The 20088-nt window shown below is 45.0% G+C and overlaps 1 protein-coding gene across 3 annotated transcripts in view; it reads left to right on the top strand.

Moving 5' to 3' along the window:
- Positions 1-20088, top strand: part of GRID1 (glutamate ionotropic receptor delta type subunit 1) — a 1287113-nt gene that overhangs the window by 506131 nt on the left and 760894 nt on the right. For all 3 annotated transcript variants that reach the window (XM_060241077.1, XM_060241078.1, XM_060241079.1), the window contains exon 3: positions 2488-2772. In XM_060241077.1, the coding sequence (XP_060097060.1) occupies positions 2488-2772 (285 nt within the window). The remainder of the gene's footprint in view (positions 1-2487; positions 2773-20088) is intronic.

Consider the following 20088-nt stretch of genomic DNA (forward strand, 5'->3'; position numbering starts at 1 on the left):
AGCATTTCTATGTTGACACCTAGATTTAGGTAGCCACTTTGCAAACTGTGGACTCATTCAAACTTGGTTATAGTCCCGGCGGATTAAAAACTTTTCAGATTTTTTTTGGTGTATGTTAAAAGCGACACCACCCAGAGCTGGTTTAGCTGGGACAGAACGCCTGGCCAGGCCCCTTTCTCCCCAAATTAGGTGGATTATGTTGATTTTATAAGGGAATTGTGGGTTGAAACCTGATCTTCAAGCAAGAGCATTTCCAGTACTGTATATTGTTTGTGTGTATTATTGCACCTTTCTTTTAAGAAGCTGGGGCTGTACATATTATCCTTCTTTACCCAGAGAGATAGTTTAGTGAGGCCGGTCCTCAGTCAACTAGCAAACGTCATTGTTGAACAGTAATTTGAACTCAATTTTTCATCTGCCGTTCGACACTGGTATCATCTCAGCAGGAGTCGTCTTTTTCACTTCTGAGATTCTGTGGCTCTTGAGTATTTAATTCCTTAGGTCTGGACCTACAATCCCTCTTGGTAACTTCAGGTGCATTGCGCTCAGTTTTGAGGGGGTTTTTTTTTTTTAAAAAAATCAAAATTGTAAACTGAGTTCAAAGTCAGAGAAGAAAGTTTTGGCAGATTTGGAGGTATTTTTGAATATTGAGTAGAGCTCGTGGCATTGTGTGCCTTCAGTGTGGCCAATTCCCCACTAAGCTTGTCGTGGTTTCACATTCCTTTTCCCTGCCGCGCTTCTACCTGAATTTACCCGTGCTGCCATGAGACTGCAACTTGCCCTGCCTCTTTCCCAAGTTCCCTCCGCAACTGTAGGATTCTCTTGAAAACTGGATTTTGAAGCTGCAGAGAGAACTTGGGAAAGGTGCAGGGCAACGCGCAGCTCTGTGGCAATGTGTGCAAAATTGGGAAGAAGCAATGTGGGAAAAAGGACAAGGCTAGTGGGGAATCGGCCTACGACTTAGAGTAGCTAGATTTGAGTCCAGATGAGAGTTTTGGAGAATATCCTTTCAGGAGTCAAAGCTCTCTTCATCAGAACATAAGAACGTAAGAGAACATAAGAGAAGCCATGTTGGATCAGGCCAATGGCCCATAAGAACATAAGAGAAGCCATGTTAGAGCAGGCCAATGGCCCATCCAGTCCAACACTCTGTGTCACACAGTGGCCAAAAAAAATTATATATATATATACACACACACACACACACACACACACTCAAACATACACACATATACACTGTGGCTAATAGCCACTGATGGACCTCTGCTCCATATTTTTATCTTACCACCTCTTGAAGGTGGCTATGCTTGTGGCCGCCACCACCTCCTGTGGCAGTGAATTCCACATGTTAATCACCCTTTGGGTGAAGAAGTACTTCCTTTTATCCGTTCTAACCTGTCTGCTGAGCAATTTCATCGAATGCCCATGAGTTCTTGTATTGTGAGAAAGGGAGAAAAGTACTTCTTTCTCTACTTTCTCCATCCCATGCATTATCTTGTAAACCTCTATCATGTCACCCTGCAGTCGACGTTTCTCCAAGCCCATCCAGTCCAACACTCTGTACACCCAGTGTCCAAAAAAACCCAGGTGCCATCAGAAGGTCCATCAGTGGGACCAGGACAGATACTGTCCTGCTACTGATCAGATACTGGATGAAGGGGGCTTTAACTTTCCAAAGCTCATACCCCACCCCCCAAATCTTATTGTGTATCTAAGGTGCTCCTTGAATCAAATCTAGCTGTTCTAATGCAGACATCATGGCTACTCTGTTTTAATGTTTTAACTGTTTAACTATTTAACTGTTTTATATTTGAAATTGTTTAATTTTAAGTTGATTAATTGTTGGAAGCCGCCCTGAGCCATTCGTGGGAAGGGCGGGATATAAATCCTAAATAAAAAAATAAATAAATAAATAAATACCTTCTGAAATGATCAGCATGGCTTAGTGCATCCTTTTAAAGCCTACACACAGTGTTTCCCCCAAGTGTCCTGGTTCTCCCTAAGGACTTTCAATCAAAATTCAGTTGGCAGTTCTATGGGATCACAATTCCCAGGTGCAGTAGACCCACTTTGGGGGAGTAGGGAGTTCTCCAGCGGTAAACTTGCAGGTAGCATCTTACTGAAAGTCTGTAAGGCAGATCCATGGAGAACATGTGAAAAAAAAATGGAATGTGTAAGGTCGGCTCCTTGTTTCTAGACTTCCCTGACTTCATGGTGGATGGGCCTCCTAACTTCCTGGGAAAGTTCCTGGTGGGCATCCAAAACGAGCTGCAGCAGAGGGTGACAACAGGTCTAAACAGACCTGCTACTTTCTCTTGTTCCTCCAGATCCAGATAGCAGTTGTGACATGGGAGAATGTAACACTCAAGCCAACGCCTGTCTTGTTGACGCGGCTGGCCGGATCCAACCTAAGCAGTCCCTGCTGAGTACTTGCCACTTGATTGTGCCTTCCTGGATTTTCATGTGTCCTTTTCTTGTCCTCCTCAGCTTGTGACTTGATGACCCTGGGGATATTAGCCTTAGTGACTTCCACTGGATGTGCCTCCGCGAACGCCCTGCAGTCCTTGACAGACGCCATGCACATCCCTCACCTCTTCGTGCAGCGCAACACGGGGGGCTCCCCACGGACTGCTTGCCACCTCAACCCAAGCCTCGAGGAGGAGGAATACACGCTAGCCGCCAGACCGCCCGTGCGCCTCAATGACGTGATGCTGAAGCTGGTTACCGAGCTGCGATGGCAGAAATTTATCGTCTTCTATGACAGCGATTACGGTAAGCGCAATGGGTCATTTCTAGAACTGAGCGCCGATGCCATTAAGTGTTCTGATGTTTCTACTGGAGATGGTGTTCTGGTGTCTGCCACTGCTTTTTGGAAGGTTTTGTTTTGCCAGTGGGGGAAACATTTCGATGGGACCCACTTTTCCCACTTTCCTCTGAGCAAAAGGTTGCTGTGAAAACTAATTTTCAGCCTGACTGCAAGTTGCTTAGCAACACCTTATCAAGACAGCTGAAGTTTGATTCATCTCACATTTTTTTTTGGTAAAATATTAATAAACTGTTGACACTGATTGGCAGAGTTCACCTAGTGCTTGCGAGGCAGTACACAACAAGAGCTCCTACACCACAATCCCCTGTGATCGGCTTCTTTTCAAGTCGCCATGTTGCTTTGCTGTAAGAATTAATTTTCTGTATGGCCACATATAAATTTCTTTATCTCTTTTGCCCCGTTCCTCCATCCTGGGCAGAATATCACGGCAGCCAGTTTGGGAACGCGATAAGATTAGCATTTCTCCTGCATCTTACCTAGACTCCATGGGAAGGATTTCTTTCTGGCGTTAAACATAAACCAAGCACTGATGTCCATTACTGATAAACCAAGCACTGATGTCGGAGAGCCAGTTTGGTGTAGTGGTTAAGTGTGTGGACTCTTATCTGGGAGAACCAGGTTTGATTCCCCACTCCTCCACTTGCACCTGCTGGAATGGCCTTGGGTCAGCCAGAGCTCTCGCAGAGGTTGTCCTTGAAAGGGCAGCTGCTGTGAGAGCCCTCTCCAGCCCCACCCACCTCACAGGGTGTCTGTTGTGGGGGAGGAAGATAAAGGAGATTGTGAGCCGCTCTGAGACTCTTCGGAGTGGAGGGCGGGATATAAATCCAATATCATCATCATATCATCATTACCTTGTCTGATGAGTTTGAAGGGCAGATATCTCACAACCCAAATCTATAGATAATCAAGGCAAAGTTATTACATTGCCAGCTTGGAAACGTGAGCAGGTCCCCTTCTCGTATAGCTGCAGCTGCAAGAGAGCTGCTTCCCCACACAGCGAATCCCATGAAGGTGCTTGAGGATGATGCAGTGACGAGGGGCAGAGCTGTGCAACGTGTGCTCAATGAGCCCCTCTCACATGGTTGTGCCATTTGCATGCAGCTGTGTGTGTGCCATTTGCATGCAGCCATGTATTTTTCTCCCTTTCTCACAATACAAGAACTCATGATCACTCAATGAAATTGCTGAGCAGTCAGGTTGGAACAGATAAAAGGAAGTACTTCTTCACCCCAAGGGTGGTTAACACCTGGAATTCACTGCCCCAGGAGGTGGTGTTGGCTACAAGCATAGCCAGCTTCAAGAGAGGATTGGATAAACATATGGAGCAAAGGTCCATCAGTGGCTATTAGCCACAATGTATTGTTGGCACTCTCTGTCTGGGGCAAGTGATGCTCCGTATTCCTGGTGCTTGGGAGGGGCTACAGTGTGAGGACTTCTAGTGTCCTGGCCCCACTGATGGACCTTCTCATGATGCCTGGGTTTTTTGGCTACTGTGTGACACAGTGTTGGACTGGATGAGCCATTGGCCTGATCCAACATGGCCTCTCTTAAGTTCTTATGGTGGGGAACCCATTCTGTGCAAGGTCAGGGTAGGAAGGGTTTTGGGTGAAGACGTTGAGGAAAGAGTCAAATGAAGGTTAAGTAGGGTTGCTAGCTCCAGGGTGGGGAAAACTTTGAGGTTTTTGGAGTGGGGTGTCATGTTGTTCTTTTTTACAGTCAGTTGACCAGCCATATAATATTTACACATTTAAAAATCAAGGCATAAATAACCAGATTATAAAACTGGCATGGAGACTGAGGAGGTCAGGGTTTGGGGGAGAGGAGGGTTTTCAGAGGGTATAATGCCATAGAGTTCACCTTCCATAGTGGCCATTTTCTCCAGGGGAACTGATCGCTGTTGCCTGGCAATCAACAGACCTGTTGGGATGGAGATGCTAGAGATGAGATGGATGCTATCCAATGTCAGATTCTTGCTGTTTTGAGTACATCAATCTCCAGTTCCGACATATTTGTTAGCTTTACTCCCCCCCCCCGCCCCGCAGTTGAACCCAAACGGACGATAACCAGAAACTATGCTTGTTATTCTTTTAATCTGTTGAAAACATCTTCAACTATTTTGCATGCTCGTTTACTGCCTTCCCTCTATTATGCAGGACTGTTAACTCCATTCCATTCCAGGGTCTGATGAAGTATGCTTGCACGTGAAAGCTCATGGCCTGAATTAAAACTTTGTTGGTCCTAAAGGTTCCGCTGGACTCTAATTTTGTTCTATGGGTTTGGGAGTCACACAGGACTGGCCCTAGGCTGCCTGGCACCCTAGTCAAGGCTAACTTCTGGTGTACCCCCCTCCCCGCACTCATAACATCACTGAGTCACAAGAGGGGGCCCAATTCGGTACCACCAAAAGGCCAGCACCCTAGGCAATCACCTAGTTTGCGTAGTGGCAGGGCTGTCCCTGGAGTCATAGCCAATTCAGCATGGAGCTCAAGGCTTAATCTTGGGGGGCAGGCCCAGAGGAGAAACTTGCTTTGAAATTACTCCACTATGGTAGGGTCTAAACGATAAAGGCAACTGGGGCAGGGATAGCATTGCCCGTTTCCAGATGGGACCTGAAGATCTCCCAGAATTATAATATCCCAACTTGACAAAATCAGTTCCTTGGAGAAAATGGCAACTCTGGAGGGTGGACACTGTGACCTCACATCTCCATTGAACTCTGCCCTCCGTACGCCTGCCAACATTGGCACCCCTATGCAGTGCTGCTGCACCTTACTAGAAATGGTTGTTTTTCTTAAAATATTTACAGGTCATCCGTTTTAGTATGTGTCCAGGGTTTAAAGAGAGAGTGGGTATAAGATGGCCTGTTGGCACCTTTTGCTGTTTCCTGGAAGGTCAGAATGCATTCATGGCATCAGTCGGGATGGAATTAGGGGGTCAGTTTTCATTTTTGGAAAGCTGCAGGGGTAGAATTCTAGCAGGAGCGCCTTAGCATATTAGGCCACACCCCCTGATGAAGCCAATCCTCCCAAGAGTTTACAAGGCTCTTTTTTTTGTAAGCTCTTGGAGGATTGGCTAATTCAGGGGTATGTGACCTAATATGCAAAGGCGCTCCTACTAGAATTCCACCCCTGGAAAGCTGATGTATGATAATGTATCCAGAAAGGGGTTTTCTCTGTTGTTGACACTGCAGACAACCTAGTTTTTTGGCTTTTACTGTTACAAGCAAGGGAACGAACAGCCAGTCTGAGCAGGATGCCTGGTACTAGTTTTTAGAGCCCTAGGTACCCGTAGTAGTGCCCCGAAAATTTCATTTATTGAAGTAATTTTATTCGGGAGTCTATTGCTGTCCTCCTGAGGAGCTCATTCGAGATGCCTGGCCCTGACAGCCTGTTTCAAGAAACAGCATACAACTTTGGTTTTAACACTCATTGTGTTAGTGATGCGGTGCCCCTGGGTGAGAACGTGAATATGGTTTTGCTTGATGTTCAAATCCGTGTGTATGTGTTGAGCTTCTCAAGCACGGACCTGTAGGGTTATTTCGTTGTTCTACTTATGCGGCAGTGGCTTTTCTATAATCAGAAGGGTGAAAAAAAGTACTCCCTTTGTTAAAAAAAAATAGCTGTCGTTGAAAAATGTAGAAGTGGGTTTCAATAGCATGCTTGTGAATATAAAGCTAGTTTTGAAAAGGGCGTAGTAGCGTGATTGTTCCAAGCAAATGGTTATGTGAGAGTCATCCTTTAAGGCTAGACTGGGCACAGTTTTGTAAAAGTGAGTTATTGATTATTGCATATTTTGATTATATTCCGCTTTCTAGAACATTTTTATTTTATTTTATTTTATTACACATATCCCACCATCCCCTGACGAGCTCTAATGTAGCTCACATCACTGAAGAGAGATGGCCCCAGCTCCTCCAGATTATGACTTTATGACTCATTTAAAGGATGAGGACGTGCAAGGAAAGGGGAGGGTAACAGTTAGGGAAGGGAGTTCAATGTGACATTTAGGATTCAGAGCCAGTTGGGCCAAGTTGAGCATCACTTACTTGCTGGAAATATTTATTTATTATTTTGAATTTATATCCTGCTCTCTCTGCAAGCAGACTCAGGGCAGCTAACGATCAATTATATCATACAATTTAAAACCAATAAAATACATATATTCCCCAGAGAGCACTAAGATCCAGCTCCTAAAACCTCCTACAAATCCCTGGGCCAAGAGAGGTCAGACTGAAGATAACTCGGGAGCAAGCCTTTTCACTAATGGCCCCTCGTTGGTGGAACCAACTTCCAGAGATGGTGCGAGCCCTGCGGGACTTGAACCAGTTCCGCAGGGCTTGCAAAACCTCTCTTTTTCAGCTTGCATTCAAATCAGGACCAGACCAAATTGATTAATTATTGTAACTTTAGCCACCTTATGTATAATTGAAACTGATGTATGACAATGTGTAATTTGTGACTGATAGAAGTGTAGCACCTATTTCTATCTATTTTTATGTTTTTAAACTTTAATTAATCTATGTAATTGAACCATATTTTAAATTATTGTTATCTGTTTTAACCGAATCATGGCTTGCCATGTCTGTGAGCCGCCCTGAGCCCGCCTTTTGGCGGGGGAGGGCGGGATATAAAAATAAAATTTACTTACTTACTTACGTTTAAAACATTTTGTTCTGCTCTACAACTTTGGTATGGCAGGGTCTTTCTTTTTTTCTGATAGCAATCCCATGATATATTGAAATATTCTGACGGAAGACTAAGATAGCACACTGAGACTGATTGATGTATTGATATATTAGTTGTTTTAATTATGTAGATTATGATTGTATTTTAATTCTTGAATTTTATTGTTAGAATGTTTATGTTGTGAGCCGCCCTGAGCCCGCCTTGGTGGGGTAGGGTGGGATATAAATCAAATAAAATGAAATGGAAAAAATGATATTCATAGCTCTTCAGTGGTGACAGGTGGTGGTTCTCTCCCAGATTCAGGTGTTGAAGGCCTGTCGAAACAGTTCAGTTTTACAGGCCCTGTGGAACTGTGAAAGATCTTGCAAGGCTCTTATGGCCTCCGGGAGGGCATTCCGCATTTCTGGTGCCGCTGGAAGGTGGTGCAGCTATCTCATGGAACTTCGCCATCTGGCCTGTGATGGAGGTCAGGATGTCCTTTCCCCTCAGTGTATTTTCAGGACAACTCGCAGTTGGAACAGAGCTCTTTTAGGGAAGCATGGACTGCACTTCCAGTGCCACTGGGGAGGGGCCAGGACTCAGTGGTAGAGCATTTTCTTAGTAGGTAGTAGGTAATGTGAGACCATGTAGAGCTGCTGCCAATCTGAGTAGACAGTACTGATCTTGATGGCCTGATGGTCTAATTCAGTATATGGCACCTTCGTGTCTTTGTGTGTTGTGGCCAATGCCTAGTCTTCACCCTTATCATTGAGTTCTTCCTGGGACGGAAGAGTGCAACTTTCCAGTGGCCCTTCTGTCTCTTCAGTGTCTTTATGTTTGGTGGCTCTTATGTCTCCATTGGCCAGTTTGCCCACATCCCTCTCTATTATAGTAGCCCCTTCTGACTCCCAGAAAGATAATTCCTGGAGTCTGGTGGACTTGTGCAGCGGAATTAGGGATGCCAGCCTCCAGGTGGGACCTGGGGATCCCCTGGAACTACAGCTCATCTCCTCATAGATCAGTTCCCCTGGAGGAAATGGATGCTTTGGAGGGTGGACTGTATGACATTGTACCCCACTTGAGGTCCTTGTCCTCTTTGGGCACCATCCCCACATCAGGAATTCACCAGCCTGAATCAGGCAGTCTTACCACTCCATCCCTTGCCAGTGGCTGGGAAGAAAAATAGCTGTGCAAATCTTGGGGGTGGGGGGTTACAGTAACAAAGGGGCAGGGGTGGGATTCTAGCAGGTGCTCCTTTGCATACTAGGCCACACCCCCTGATGTAGCCAATCCTCCAAGAGCTTACAAGGCTCTTTTCTGTAAGCTCTTGGAGGACTGGCTACGTCAGGGGTGTGTGGCCTAATATGCATAGGAGCTCCTGCTAGAATTCCAGACCTGCAAAGGGGTGAAATCCCCTCTCCTTCCATCAGCAGCCATTTGCCCTTCAAAATGGATTGAAGCAGGACAGCGGAGGTGCCTCCAACTCCCCTGGCGGGCTAAGATGCAAAAGACTCTTGCCCGTCTGGAATGGCTCTGTGTAGAGCAATGAGAGTGGTGAACAGGGCCGGCTCTGCCACTAGGCAAATTAGGCGATCGCCTAGGGCGCTGGTTTTCTGGGGACACTGCATTGGGTGCTCCCCATGTGACTTGGTGATGTTATCAGTGCAGGGGGCGGGAAGTTAGCCTTGACTAGGGTGCCAGACTGTCTAGGGCCAGCCCTGGTGGTGAAGCAAGGACTGAGCGCCAGTCTATGCGCACAGGGAAGCACTGCCGTTGTACACATTTTCACTTAATACAAGTCGGAGGCGTGCTCATTTATTGATGTATTTATATCCCCATTCTTCCTTTTCGAAAGCTCGGAACAGATTACCTGCCAGTGATCTCTCATCCAGGTCTGCCCCCGCTTAGCTTCAATGATGCTACAGCAGCGGGTGTTCTCAGACCATTCGGTTCTGGCTTTCTCTTTCTTCCTCCACATGCTTACATTCAGATCTTGCACAACAGAACATTGGTCAGGTACGTGACAGCGTGAATTAAGACCCTGACTACTGTCACATTCTGGCATCGCTGTATATATTTTGTTATTTTTGTTTAAAGCATACTTCTGTAGCTGTTGTGAATAGGGAAAACACACACACACAAATTGATTTCCCCCTCCCCGGTTCCATATCAAGTTTGTTATGCTGTCAGGGTTTTGTTAAAACAATCCTTTTGGCTTCTCATTGAGCAGATTTGATCGAGACGCCACTCTTCAAATGGTACTATGAGTTTCCTATTTATTCTCAGAGTCGTTTTTTGTCTGTGCGTATCTGTGGCTTTAGCAGCACTTTATGTAATTGGGTTGCTTAATTTAAGTGCAGATTTTGTTTATTCCCATTTAGTACTTTTGTTTACTAATACATTATGGTGCGCAGTGCTAAAAAAATGTAATTAAATTCAGCATTTTCTCACCAAAATTATTAAACGTAGCGTAATTTGACTGCTTAGATTTTAATGAAATAAAAGCAGTTGTCGAGATTACAAATACATGATGTGAAGGAAAGAAATGTTAGCGTCGTGGCATAGGGTGACAAGCTGAATGATTCTTTAATCATATAACTACCAGTCATGATCAAACTCCTCTCGCTGCAATTCATAATTGGGTTAATATCTGTGAACCTCATCTGTGATATGGGGCTGCTAGATCTGGAAATATAGGGAGATGGAGTCTGAGGAAGGCAAGGTTTGGAGAAGGGCAGTACCTTAGCGGTATATAATTAGGATTGCCAGCCTCCAGGTGGGGTCTGGAGATCTCCCACTTTGACAACTGACCTCCAGCTGGCAGAGATCAGCTCCCCTGGAGAAAATGGCTGCTTTGAAGGGTGGATTCTATGGCATTGTAGCATGCCGAGGCCCCTCCCCAAACTCTGCCCTGTCCCGGATCCACCCCCATAATCTCCAGGTATTTTCCAACACAGACCTGGCAATCCTATATATAATACCATAGAACCCACCTTCCAAAGTGGCCATTTTCTCCAGGTGAACTGATCTCTGTTGCCTGGAAATCAGCTGTGATCCCAAGAGATCCCAAAAGCCCACCACCTGGAGGCTGGCAACCCTACCGGTGAATGCTTGAAGGGCAAAAAGATCACTTGGCTTGAGAGTTCTGAACTGAGAGTTCTGAACTGGCTTACGTTGCCTGTGTCTGCATGTTCTTGTATCTTGAGAATGGCGGTGGCTGGGAAGAGAAGGAAACACATCCCATGGTCAACCATGAAATGGTCTTGGACTTGGTTGGGTTTTTTTGTTTTGGTATTTTTTGTATGCACGTGTGGGCGTGTCTGCACCTGGAAGTCCTGGCAACCTCTGGTGACTGACTCCAACTGGGGGTCTGGGGGATATTCAGAGAGGTGGCTGGATAAAGCCTTCCCCTGTCCTCCCAGCTGCTGGCATTCCAAGGAAGTCTCCCACCCAACTACTTGCCAGAGTTGACCCTGCTTAGCTTCCAATATCTGATGAGATCAGGCTTGCTTGGGCTATCCAGGTCAGGGTGGAACTGGCAGTTTTTGAAAAGTCAAATGTACATTATGCATGCCTTGTTCTTGGTGTACATGATCCTGCCTCCCCCTCCCCCCCCCAAAAAAACCCTTGGAATTCTGATCAAACTGTGGTTTTTTTTCCAAGTCAGAAATTATATTCAGTATTGTCTTTGCAAACTGCATTCTCATTTTAAAATGTTTTAGCTCTTTCAGTAATCAAGGCCACTTTCCCCTAGACCAGGGGTGTCAAACGCAGCCCTGGGGCCAAATCAGGCTCCCGGAGGGCTCCTATCAGGCTCCCGAGAAAGTGGCTCTTGTCTGCTTCCTTCTCCTTCTCTCTTGCTTCCTTTTGCATCTCAGCTTGCTTTACGAGGTTTGCTCAATCACACAGGAGCTGCAGAGCAAAACCTCGAACTTCTCCATTGGTTGAGACTCCTCCCCTTCCTGGTCCCCTGGGGAGAGAGAGGGAAAGAGCCAGAGCGTCCTTTGCCCAGTTTCCTGGATCCCCTGGGAGAAATACAATGTGCTCTGAAACAGTGTACATTTCTCTTTAAAATCCCCATCTCATGGGGGCAGGTTTCAAAGGTCTCCTCATTATTAGCATACACTATAAACACACACACACACACTTAGAGAAGGAGGTATTATCTGGGTTAGTTTAAATTCAGGGCTGCAGGATTATTAGACAGAACAATTTACTTAACACTCAGGAACCAGGAAACGACAATGTTAATAGCCGTCAAATGTAAGATCATAATTCAGTTTATTCTGAAAATATATGTTGCTCTTTTAAAAGAGAATGTTTTGTAATGAACTCTGTGGAGATGAATATCCAGGGCACCACGAATACAAGACTGCTAAAAAAATAATGAACCAAGATACAAAGGTGAAATCATATCTTCTCTGCTGTAGACTGGTGGATGATTTTATGGCATTTTTTTGTCGACACGTGAAATGGCAAATATAAAAAATCGTTTGCGCCAAAGAGGAACCATATAATTTCATGGAATGCAAAAACAAAAATTTATTCTGATAAGGGTCAGAACAGCAAAATGCAGCCTGTTTATAAGCCCTTGATGAGTGAGCGCGATGCAAGATTTGAAATTCTGGGGCTGAAGGACCAAACCAGGAATTTATTTATTTTATTTATTTGTTTTATTATATTTATACCCCGCCCTCCCTTATCGGGCTCAGAGCGGCTAACAACAGTTAAAACACACAAAGAAAATATTACAATAAAATCATAAAAATCATTAAAAAATCTTAACATATACAATTTTAATTGCTAGAAGGTGTTGTTAATTCTTGGTTGGCGCTGTTTGCTGTAGTGTCTTTCGATGTTATTAAGCGCCTTATGTTTCTGTTTAAGGTCGGGATAGATATTAAGGCTGTGGGGAGGTGAAGTGAATTCCAAGGCCTCTGAAGTTGGGCATTTGCCGGGACCTCCAAAGCGCAAATTGTCTCAGTATCAACCAGACTCATTTTGCATGCAATACCCAAGAACTTTAGGGCAATTTGAGATCCCTTGCTGATTAAATGGGCCTGTTTGTGGGTATCTTGCCCAGGTGCCCCCAAACTCTTGGCATTTACAAAGCTGAGGATCTCTTGAGAACCAGTATGTTGTACTGGATACCATTCAAATTCCTGTTCTGCCTAGAAGTTCGACTGGCTGACCTTGGGCCAGTAGGGTTCTCAGCTTTCCGTAGGGGGTGGGGTTTCCCCTGGTTTTGGGGCCCCCAATCCACCAGCATGGAGCCAGCTGGTGGGGGGAACCCTACCGCAAAGAACTCCATCAGCCTGACTTGCCTGACCCAATGACATCACCTGGAAGTGACGTCATTGCACTGGGCATGTTGTGGGGGGATGCTCTAGCATTTGAGTAAAAATTCTATGGTGCCATAGAGCATCCCCATGCAGCGTGCCCAGTGTGATGACATCACTTCAGAGTGATTTCATTGTACTGCACACGCAAGAAACTTCCCTCACCAGGAGCCAGGTAACACTTAACAACACTATTGGCCACTCAGTGTCTCCTATTCCAGCCTGCCTCAAAATGTTGTTGTGGAGATCAATGGGTGGTAGAAGAGCCATGGATGTCACCCTGAACTCCTTGGTGGAAGACTGTAATAAAAACATGAGGAGTTATAATGGACTCATGAACACATGAAGCTGCCTTATACTGAATCAGACCTTTGGTCCATCACAATCAGTATTGTCTGCTCTGATTGCCAGTGGCTTTCAATCTGGTCTCTGATAGAGGTCTTTCACATCACCTACTATTTTATCCTTTAAACTGTGGGTGCCATGGATTGAATCTTGGACCCTCTGCATGCCAAGCAGATGCTCTACCACTTATCCATGCCCCCTCCTTGCAGATGATGTAATAATATAGTTTGTCTTAAGATTTTGAACTCCAGTGCCACTACTGCCTGCAGCTGAGATCTAAACACAATCAAAGAGACGTGGCCAGATATCTACTTGAGCCAGCATCGACTGAACTGGTGGTGATCCAGGACATGGGCAACCCCCTCCCCACAAATTATCAGACACAGTCAGGTCCAGATAGTCAGAAGAAGACTGACATCTACCCAAGGCCCCTTTTATTTTGTGTAGGGGAGGGATGGTGGCTCAGTGGTAGAGCATCTGCTTGGTAACCAGAAGGTCCCAGGTTCAATCCCTGGCATCTCCAACTGAAAAGGGTCCAGGCAAAGTAGGCATGAAAAACCTCAGCTTGAGATCCTGTAGAGCCGCTGCCAGTCTGAGTAGACAATATTAACTTTGATGGAGCAAGGTTCTGATTCAGTATAAGGCAGTTTCATATGTTCAGGCGTTCCAAAGGGAAGATGGTTACAGGCATTTTCTTAGCATTTCTTGTCAACATTTGCACAGCATTCTTAGGCTGTGGACCACAATCCTCCAATATATATGGGGCTTTGTAATTACATCCACGGGCCAACATAATCAAGCTCCCCCCCTCCCATGCACAAAAATTCAACAAATCTCTGACAGTAGTGAAATCATATGTTCTCTGATCTGGTCATGAAGTATTGGCAAAGCATAAAAAGGCCATTCCAAAGTACAATAATGCACCATCTCAATACCAAATATTCATCCACTATCCCGCTAACAATTGTTAAGAACATAAGAGAAGCCATGTTGGATCAGGCCAATGGCCCATCCAGTCCAACTCTGTGTCACACAGTGGCCAAAAATTTTATATATATATATACACACACACACACACATACATACATACATACATACATATATACACACTAATAGCCACTGATGGACCTCTGCTCCATATTTTTATCTAACCCCCTCTTGAAGCTGGCTATGCTTGTAGCCTCCACCACCTCCTGTGGCAGTAAATTCCACATGTTAAGTACCTCCTTTTATCCGTTCTAACCCACTCAGCAATTTCATTGAATGCCCACGAGCTCTTATATTGTGAGAAAGGGAGAAAAGTACTTCTTTCTCAACCTTCTCCATCCCATAAATAATCTTGTAATCCTCTATCATGTCACCCCGCAGTCGACATTTCTCCAAGCTAAAGAGCCCCAAGCGTTTTAACCTTTCTTCATATGGAAAGTGTTCCAAACCTTTAATCATTCTAGTTGCCCTTTTCTGGACTTTTTCCAATGCTATAATATCCTTTTTGAGGTGCGGTGACCAGAATTGCACACAGTATTCCAAATGAGACTGCACCATCGATTTATACAGGGGCATTATGATACTGGCTGATTTGTTTTCAATTCCCTTCCTAATAATTCCCAGCATGGCGTTGGTCTTTTTTATTGCAATCGCACACTGTCTTTACATTTTCAGTGAGTTATCTACCACGACCCCAAGATATCTCTCTTGGTCAGTCTCTGCTAGTTCACACCTCATCAACTTGTATTTGTAGCTGGGATTCTTGCCCCCAATGTGCATTACTTTGCACTTGGCCACATTGAACCTCATCTGCCACGTTGACGCCCACTCACCCAGCCTCAACAGATCCCTTTGGAGTTCTTCACAATCCTCTCTGGTTCTCACCACCCTGAACAATTTAGTGTCATCTGCAAACCTGGCCACTTCACTGCTTACTCTCACCTCCAAATCATTTATGAACAAGTTAAAGAACATGGGACCCAGTACTGAGCCCTGCGGCACTCCACTGCTTACCATCCTCCACTGCAAAGACTGCCCATTTATACTCACTCTCGGCTTCCTATTAATTAGCCAGTTTTTGATCCACAAGAGGACCTGTCCTTTTACTCCATGACTCTCGAGCTTACTAAGGAGCCTTTGATGAGGAACTTTATCAAAAGCTTTCTGGAAGTCAAGGTAAACAGCATCTATCAGGTCTCCTTTGTCCACATGTTTGTTCACCCCCTCAAAGAAATGTAACAGGTTAGTGAGGCAAGATCTTCTCTTACAGAATCCATGCTGAGTCTTCCTCAATAACTCGTGTTCATCAATGTGCCTACTCATTCTGTCCTTCATAATGTTTTCTACCAACTTTCCCGGTATTGAAGTCAGACTGACTGGCCTGTAGTTTCCCGGATCTCCTCTGGAACCCTTTTTAAAGACCAATTCTTTATCATGCAATCAAGGGGAGTCCCAGAAGGCACCTTCAAACTTCCCCCACCCATTCCAAATGGGGTCTTGTGTCATCACTCTCCCTTGTCACAATCCCACGTTAAGCCAGAAATCTACCTCCTGTTTGGAAGCCTCTTTAAAGGACCCCAACTTGTACATTCACCAGGCCTGGTCACGTGAAGACCTCCACCTCTTGAGAACCATGAAAGTCCCTGGGACTTCAGAGGAGTCTTGTGTGGCTGCTACAGGGTCCAGGCATTGTCACATCATTCTCAGACATGGCAGAAAAACCAGAGAGGGGACCCAGTGGAGTCCCCAAATATGTTAACCAAAGCTTGGGTTCATGTGAGAAGTCCAATAAACCACACCAGGGAAGGCCTCAAACACAACGAGAGCAAACTTTGTTCAGATAAAGCCAGCAGTTCAGAGTTCTTACACAGTTATAGTTGCTTATATCCATTCCAGAACATTCCAGAATGCCCTTCCGCATATGCATTATTCCATGGCTTCAATTACCATACAGCACTTTCAATTGGCTGGCGTTTGTTTCACACTTTGTTGGTCTGAAGCAATAGAACAGAGTCCCTACATGGAAAAAAGGGTCCTAAATTCTTATATATAATTGCATCAGGAATCAATAGAATAAATTTTGAGTCCAGTGGCACCTTTAAGACCTATGAAGTTTAATTCTGTGTCTAAGCTTTCAAATATCTGATGAACCGTTGCATGCACACAAAAGCTTATGCCCAGAATTTGTCAGAGTATTAAAGAGAACTGTTTTAAGATGATGTATAGGTGGTATATGACTCCGAAAAAGCTGGTTAGAATGAGTAAAAAGATGTCGAATAGATGTTGGAAATGTAGAAAACACGAAGGTTCCCTTTTTCACATGTGGTGGACTTGTGAAAAAGCGAAAGAATTTTGGAAGATGATACAACAAGAAATCTCCAAAATTTTGGGTTATGACTTTAAGAAAACTGCAGAGACTTTTTTGCTTGGATTACAATTAGAAAAATTTCCAAAGGAAGACAGGACTTTAATTTGGTATTTGCTCTCAGCTGCTAGGACATTGTATGCGCAGCTGTGGAAACAGAGGAAAATACCAGAGAAATGGGATTGGATTGTAATGTAATGTAATGTAATGTAATGTAAAATTTTATTTGTATCCCGCCCTCCCCCACCGGAGCAGGCTCAGGGCGGCTAACAACATTTAAAAGTGAAACAGTACAATAATAAAACATTAAGTTCACATTAAAACCAATCAATCAATAATCAAAACATTCCTAAAACTAACATTGGCGGTAAACATTATTAATTTAGCAGTAAACATTAGCTCAGTCATTGGTGAATGCCTGTTTGAAGAGGGCGGTCTTGCAGGCCCTGCGAAACTGGTCTAAGCTCTGCAGGGCCCGCACCTCCTCTGGGAGCTGGTTCCAGAGTTGTGGGGCCGCGGCTGAAAAGGCCCGGGTGCGGGTGCTTTGAAGTTTAACTTCTTTTGGCCCAGGGATATTCAGTCTGTTTTTACCTACTGACCTCAGTGCTCTCTGGGGCTCATATGGGGAGAGACGGTCCCTCAGGTAGGTCGGTCCTTGGCCATATAGGGCTTTTAAGGTTATGACCAGCACTTTGTACTGGATCCGGTATTGTGAAAGTTTTATCGTGGAGTGAGATGGACAAATTAACTAAAACTTTAAGAGACTATGATTTAGACATATTCAAAAAGGAGTGGAAGAAATTTAAAGGATATATGGAGAAAGAGTGGAATGTAAAAAGACATTGGACAATTTTTTAGTATTAATGAGAGAAGAAAAATATTGAACTTTGATTGGATAGCGGTACCTTTATAATTGAATTTAAATTTATAACTTCAGGGAAGTCAAATACTGGAGGGAGGGGGGGTTGAAATATCATATGGGTTAGTATAGAAAAGAGACAATTAAATATTGTAACCATATGTTATTAATAATAATAATAATAATACCTTTTATTTATATCCCGCCCTCCCCGCCCAGGCAGGCTCAGGGCGGCTAACAACATTAATAAATTGTTAAAACACAAAAGCTTATGCCCAGAATTAAACCGGTTGGCCAGTTCAGCACTCTTTTAGTAAAGCGTCAGTTCATGGGATAACAGCTAAGGTCAGGGGTCGTTTTGTGGGGAAAAAAGTGATGGAGCTCATCCAAGAATTGTTATACAGCTGCACCTACTATTCAATGGACAAGGTGGAAAGGAGGAGGTGGAACTGTCAGAAAGGTTCAGGAACTGTGCTCCTGTGAGCTCCTGCTGAATCCAAGGCCTGACTAAGGTCACCAGCTCTCAGACTTTATGATGCAGTGTTTAAAATTTTCTTTGCTTTCTTCACTGAATTCATTCTTATATCCCTATGCCATGGCTTTGAATGGCTCACACTGATAGGCCAGATAAATTTTTATAAAAATTAACCAGAACTTCACTACTTCCGGGGTAGTTTTAAATTCTGTTCTAGCCAATAATTTAGCATTCCTTTAGCAATTGCTATATTGTGTATAAAAGGGGAGATCCAGTTCTGTCTGATAAACAGGGCACATTCAAATAAACAGTGTTCTAGAGCACCAATCTTGAAAACTAATGAAACCAATGAAAAAGGATTGTCCTTTTGGTTCATGAGTAGGGATGGGCATGAACCAGGAAAATGCAGTTGGGTTCGTGGTTTGTGGTGTTCCCAGTTCACAAACCATGAACTGTCATGTACTTCAAGTGTCAAACAAACTGGTTTGGTTTGTGAGGTTAGTGAATTGGTAAAATGCCCCTGCGGGAGGCTAGAAACCCCTAACTCACTGGAGATATCCAGTTGACTTTTCATTACCTGACCTCCAAGTTTGGGGAGGATTGGATTTACAGGATCTAAGTTACACCCCACCCCCCAAAAAAGGGTACTCTCAGGGAAGTGCTTTCTGGGGAAATTACATGCACAGGTTCAGGAGGTTCTCTCCCCCCCCCAAAAAAAAAAAAATCTGGAGGTTTCTTTTTTATTTATTTTATTTCCGTTGATTTATAGGCCACCCTTTCCCATAGTTGGCTCAGGGCGGCTTCCAACACAATAAAACAATCAAACCATTAACATTTAAAACAATTAAAACAGTGAAAAGAGATTAAAATTAAGACAATTAAGCCACAACTCACATTAGGTGGGGCGGCAAAAGATGGTATTAACAGATCGATTAGGCTTACTTGTCCCAACCTAGGTGTTCAAATCCCAGCTATATTGGTTTCAAGGAATCAGTGCAATCAGTATTTGGGGGGGGGGGGGGAGGCGCCGATTAAATAATAGGACACCCATCTGCCTCAACCATAGGCCCGATGGAACAGCTCCATCTTACAGGTCCTCTGGAACAAATCCCGGAGGGCCTGAACCTCTGCCGGGAGCTGATTCCACCAGGTTGGGGTCAGGGCTGAAAAAGCCCTGGCCCTGGTCGAGGCAAGCCAGAAGACCTTTGAGCCAGGGATTGCCAGAAGATGTTGCCTGGCCGATCATAGCAACATCCGGGGCTCATATGGGGAGAGACGGTCCCGCAGGTATGCCGGTCCCAGGCCACGCAAGGCTTTGCGCTTATCAGTTTCTCCATTGCACTTTTCAGTTTCAAACAACTCTTGTCAGTTTCAAGAAAGTCCTTCTCCCCCCCCCACCTTATTTTGCCAGGATTCCTTTGTGTTCCCATTTGCCACCCTTCCCCGCTTAGATTTCTTGTGACCATGTGCTTTGTGATCTATCAGTCCTTTTAAGCCTGCAATGCCACAGGTGTACTGGATTCTGCTGGACATTCTGTACACTGAACTTCTTGTACTGGACTTGAAACCCCCCCTCCCCCCTTCAGTTTGTACTGCAGGGATTCTGTGAGTTGACATTAGTCCTCTTTTGCTTGCATTGATGTAGTTACAGGAGTTCATGGAATGGCTCAGGCAGCGGCGTCACTAGGGCGGGGCCAAGGGGGCCATCGGCCCTCCCCCAGAGCATTCTCATTGGCCCCAGGCACTGACCCATGACCCCCCTCCCCAACAGGAAGGGGCTGGCCCTGGGACTAGAACACTGCTGCTGTGTGTGGGCTGGCCGGGATTCTGAAACCGGGGCCGCGCTGCCGCCGGCTCAGCTAAAAGCGTGTGGGTGAGTGGGGGAAACTTAAATGCTGCAAAACTGGTATCTTGGATTACGGGGGCTGGTCATGTGACCAGAGGGTGGATGAGGGAGGGGCCATGTGAAGTGGGCGGGGTTGTGTGCGGAGGGGGTGATGCAGCCCTCCAAAAGGGGTGATGCCCAATGGGGGGGGGGTGACTTGAATCAGTTACACCCCAGGGTGCAACCCACCCTAGTAACGCCTCTGGGCTCAGGAACAAGCTAGTGGCACCAGACTCACAGGTAAACTGCTCTCCCACTTCATCTGAAGTTTACTTTGAAGTTTGGTAAACATCTTGGCTGAGCAGAGACAGTCTGTCTGGAACTGTATCCAGGGTTTTTTTT

This window comes from Heteronotia binoei, chromosome 6, assembly GCF_032191835.1.
Source record: "Heteronotia binoei isolate CCM8104 ecotype False Entrance Well chromosome 6, APGP_CSIRO_Hbin_v1, whole genome shotgun sequence".
NCBI lineage: Eukaryota > Metazoa > Chordata > Lepidosauria > Squamata > Gekkonidae > Heteronotia > Heteronotia binoei.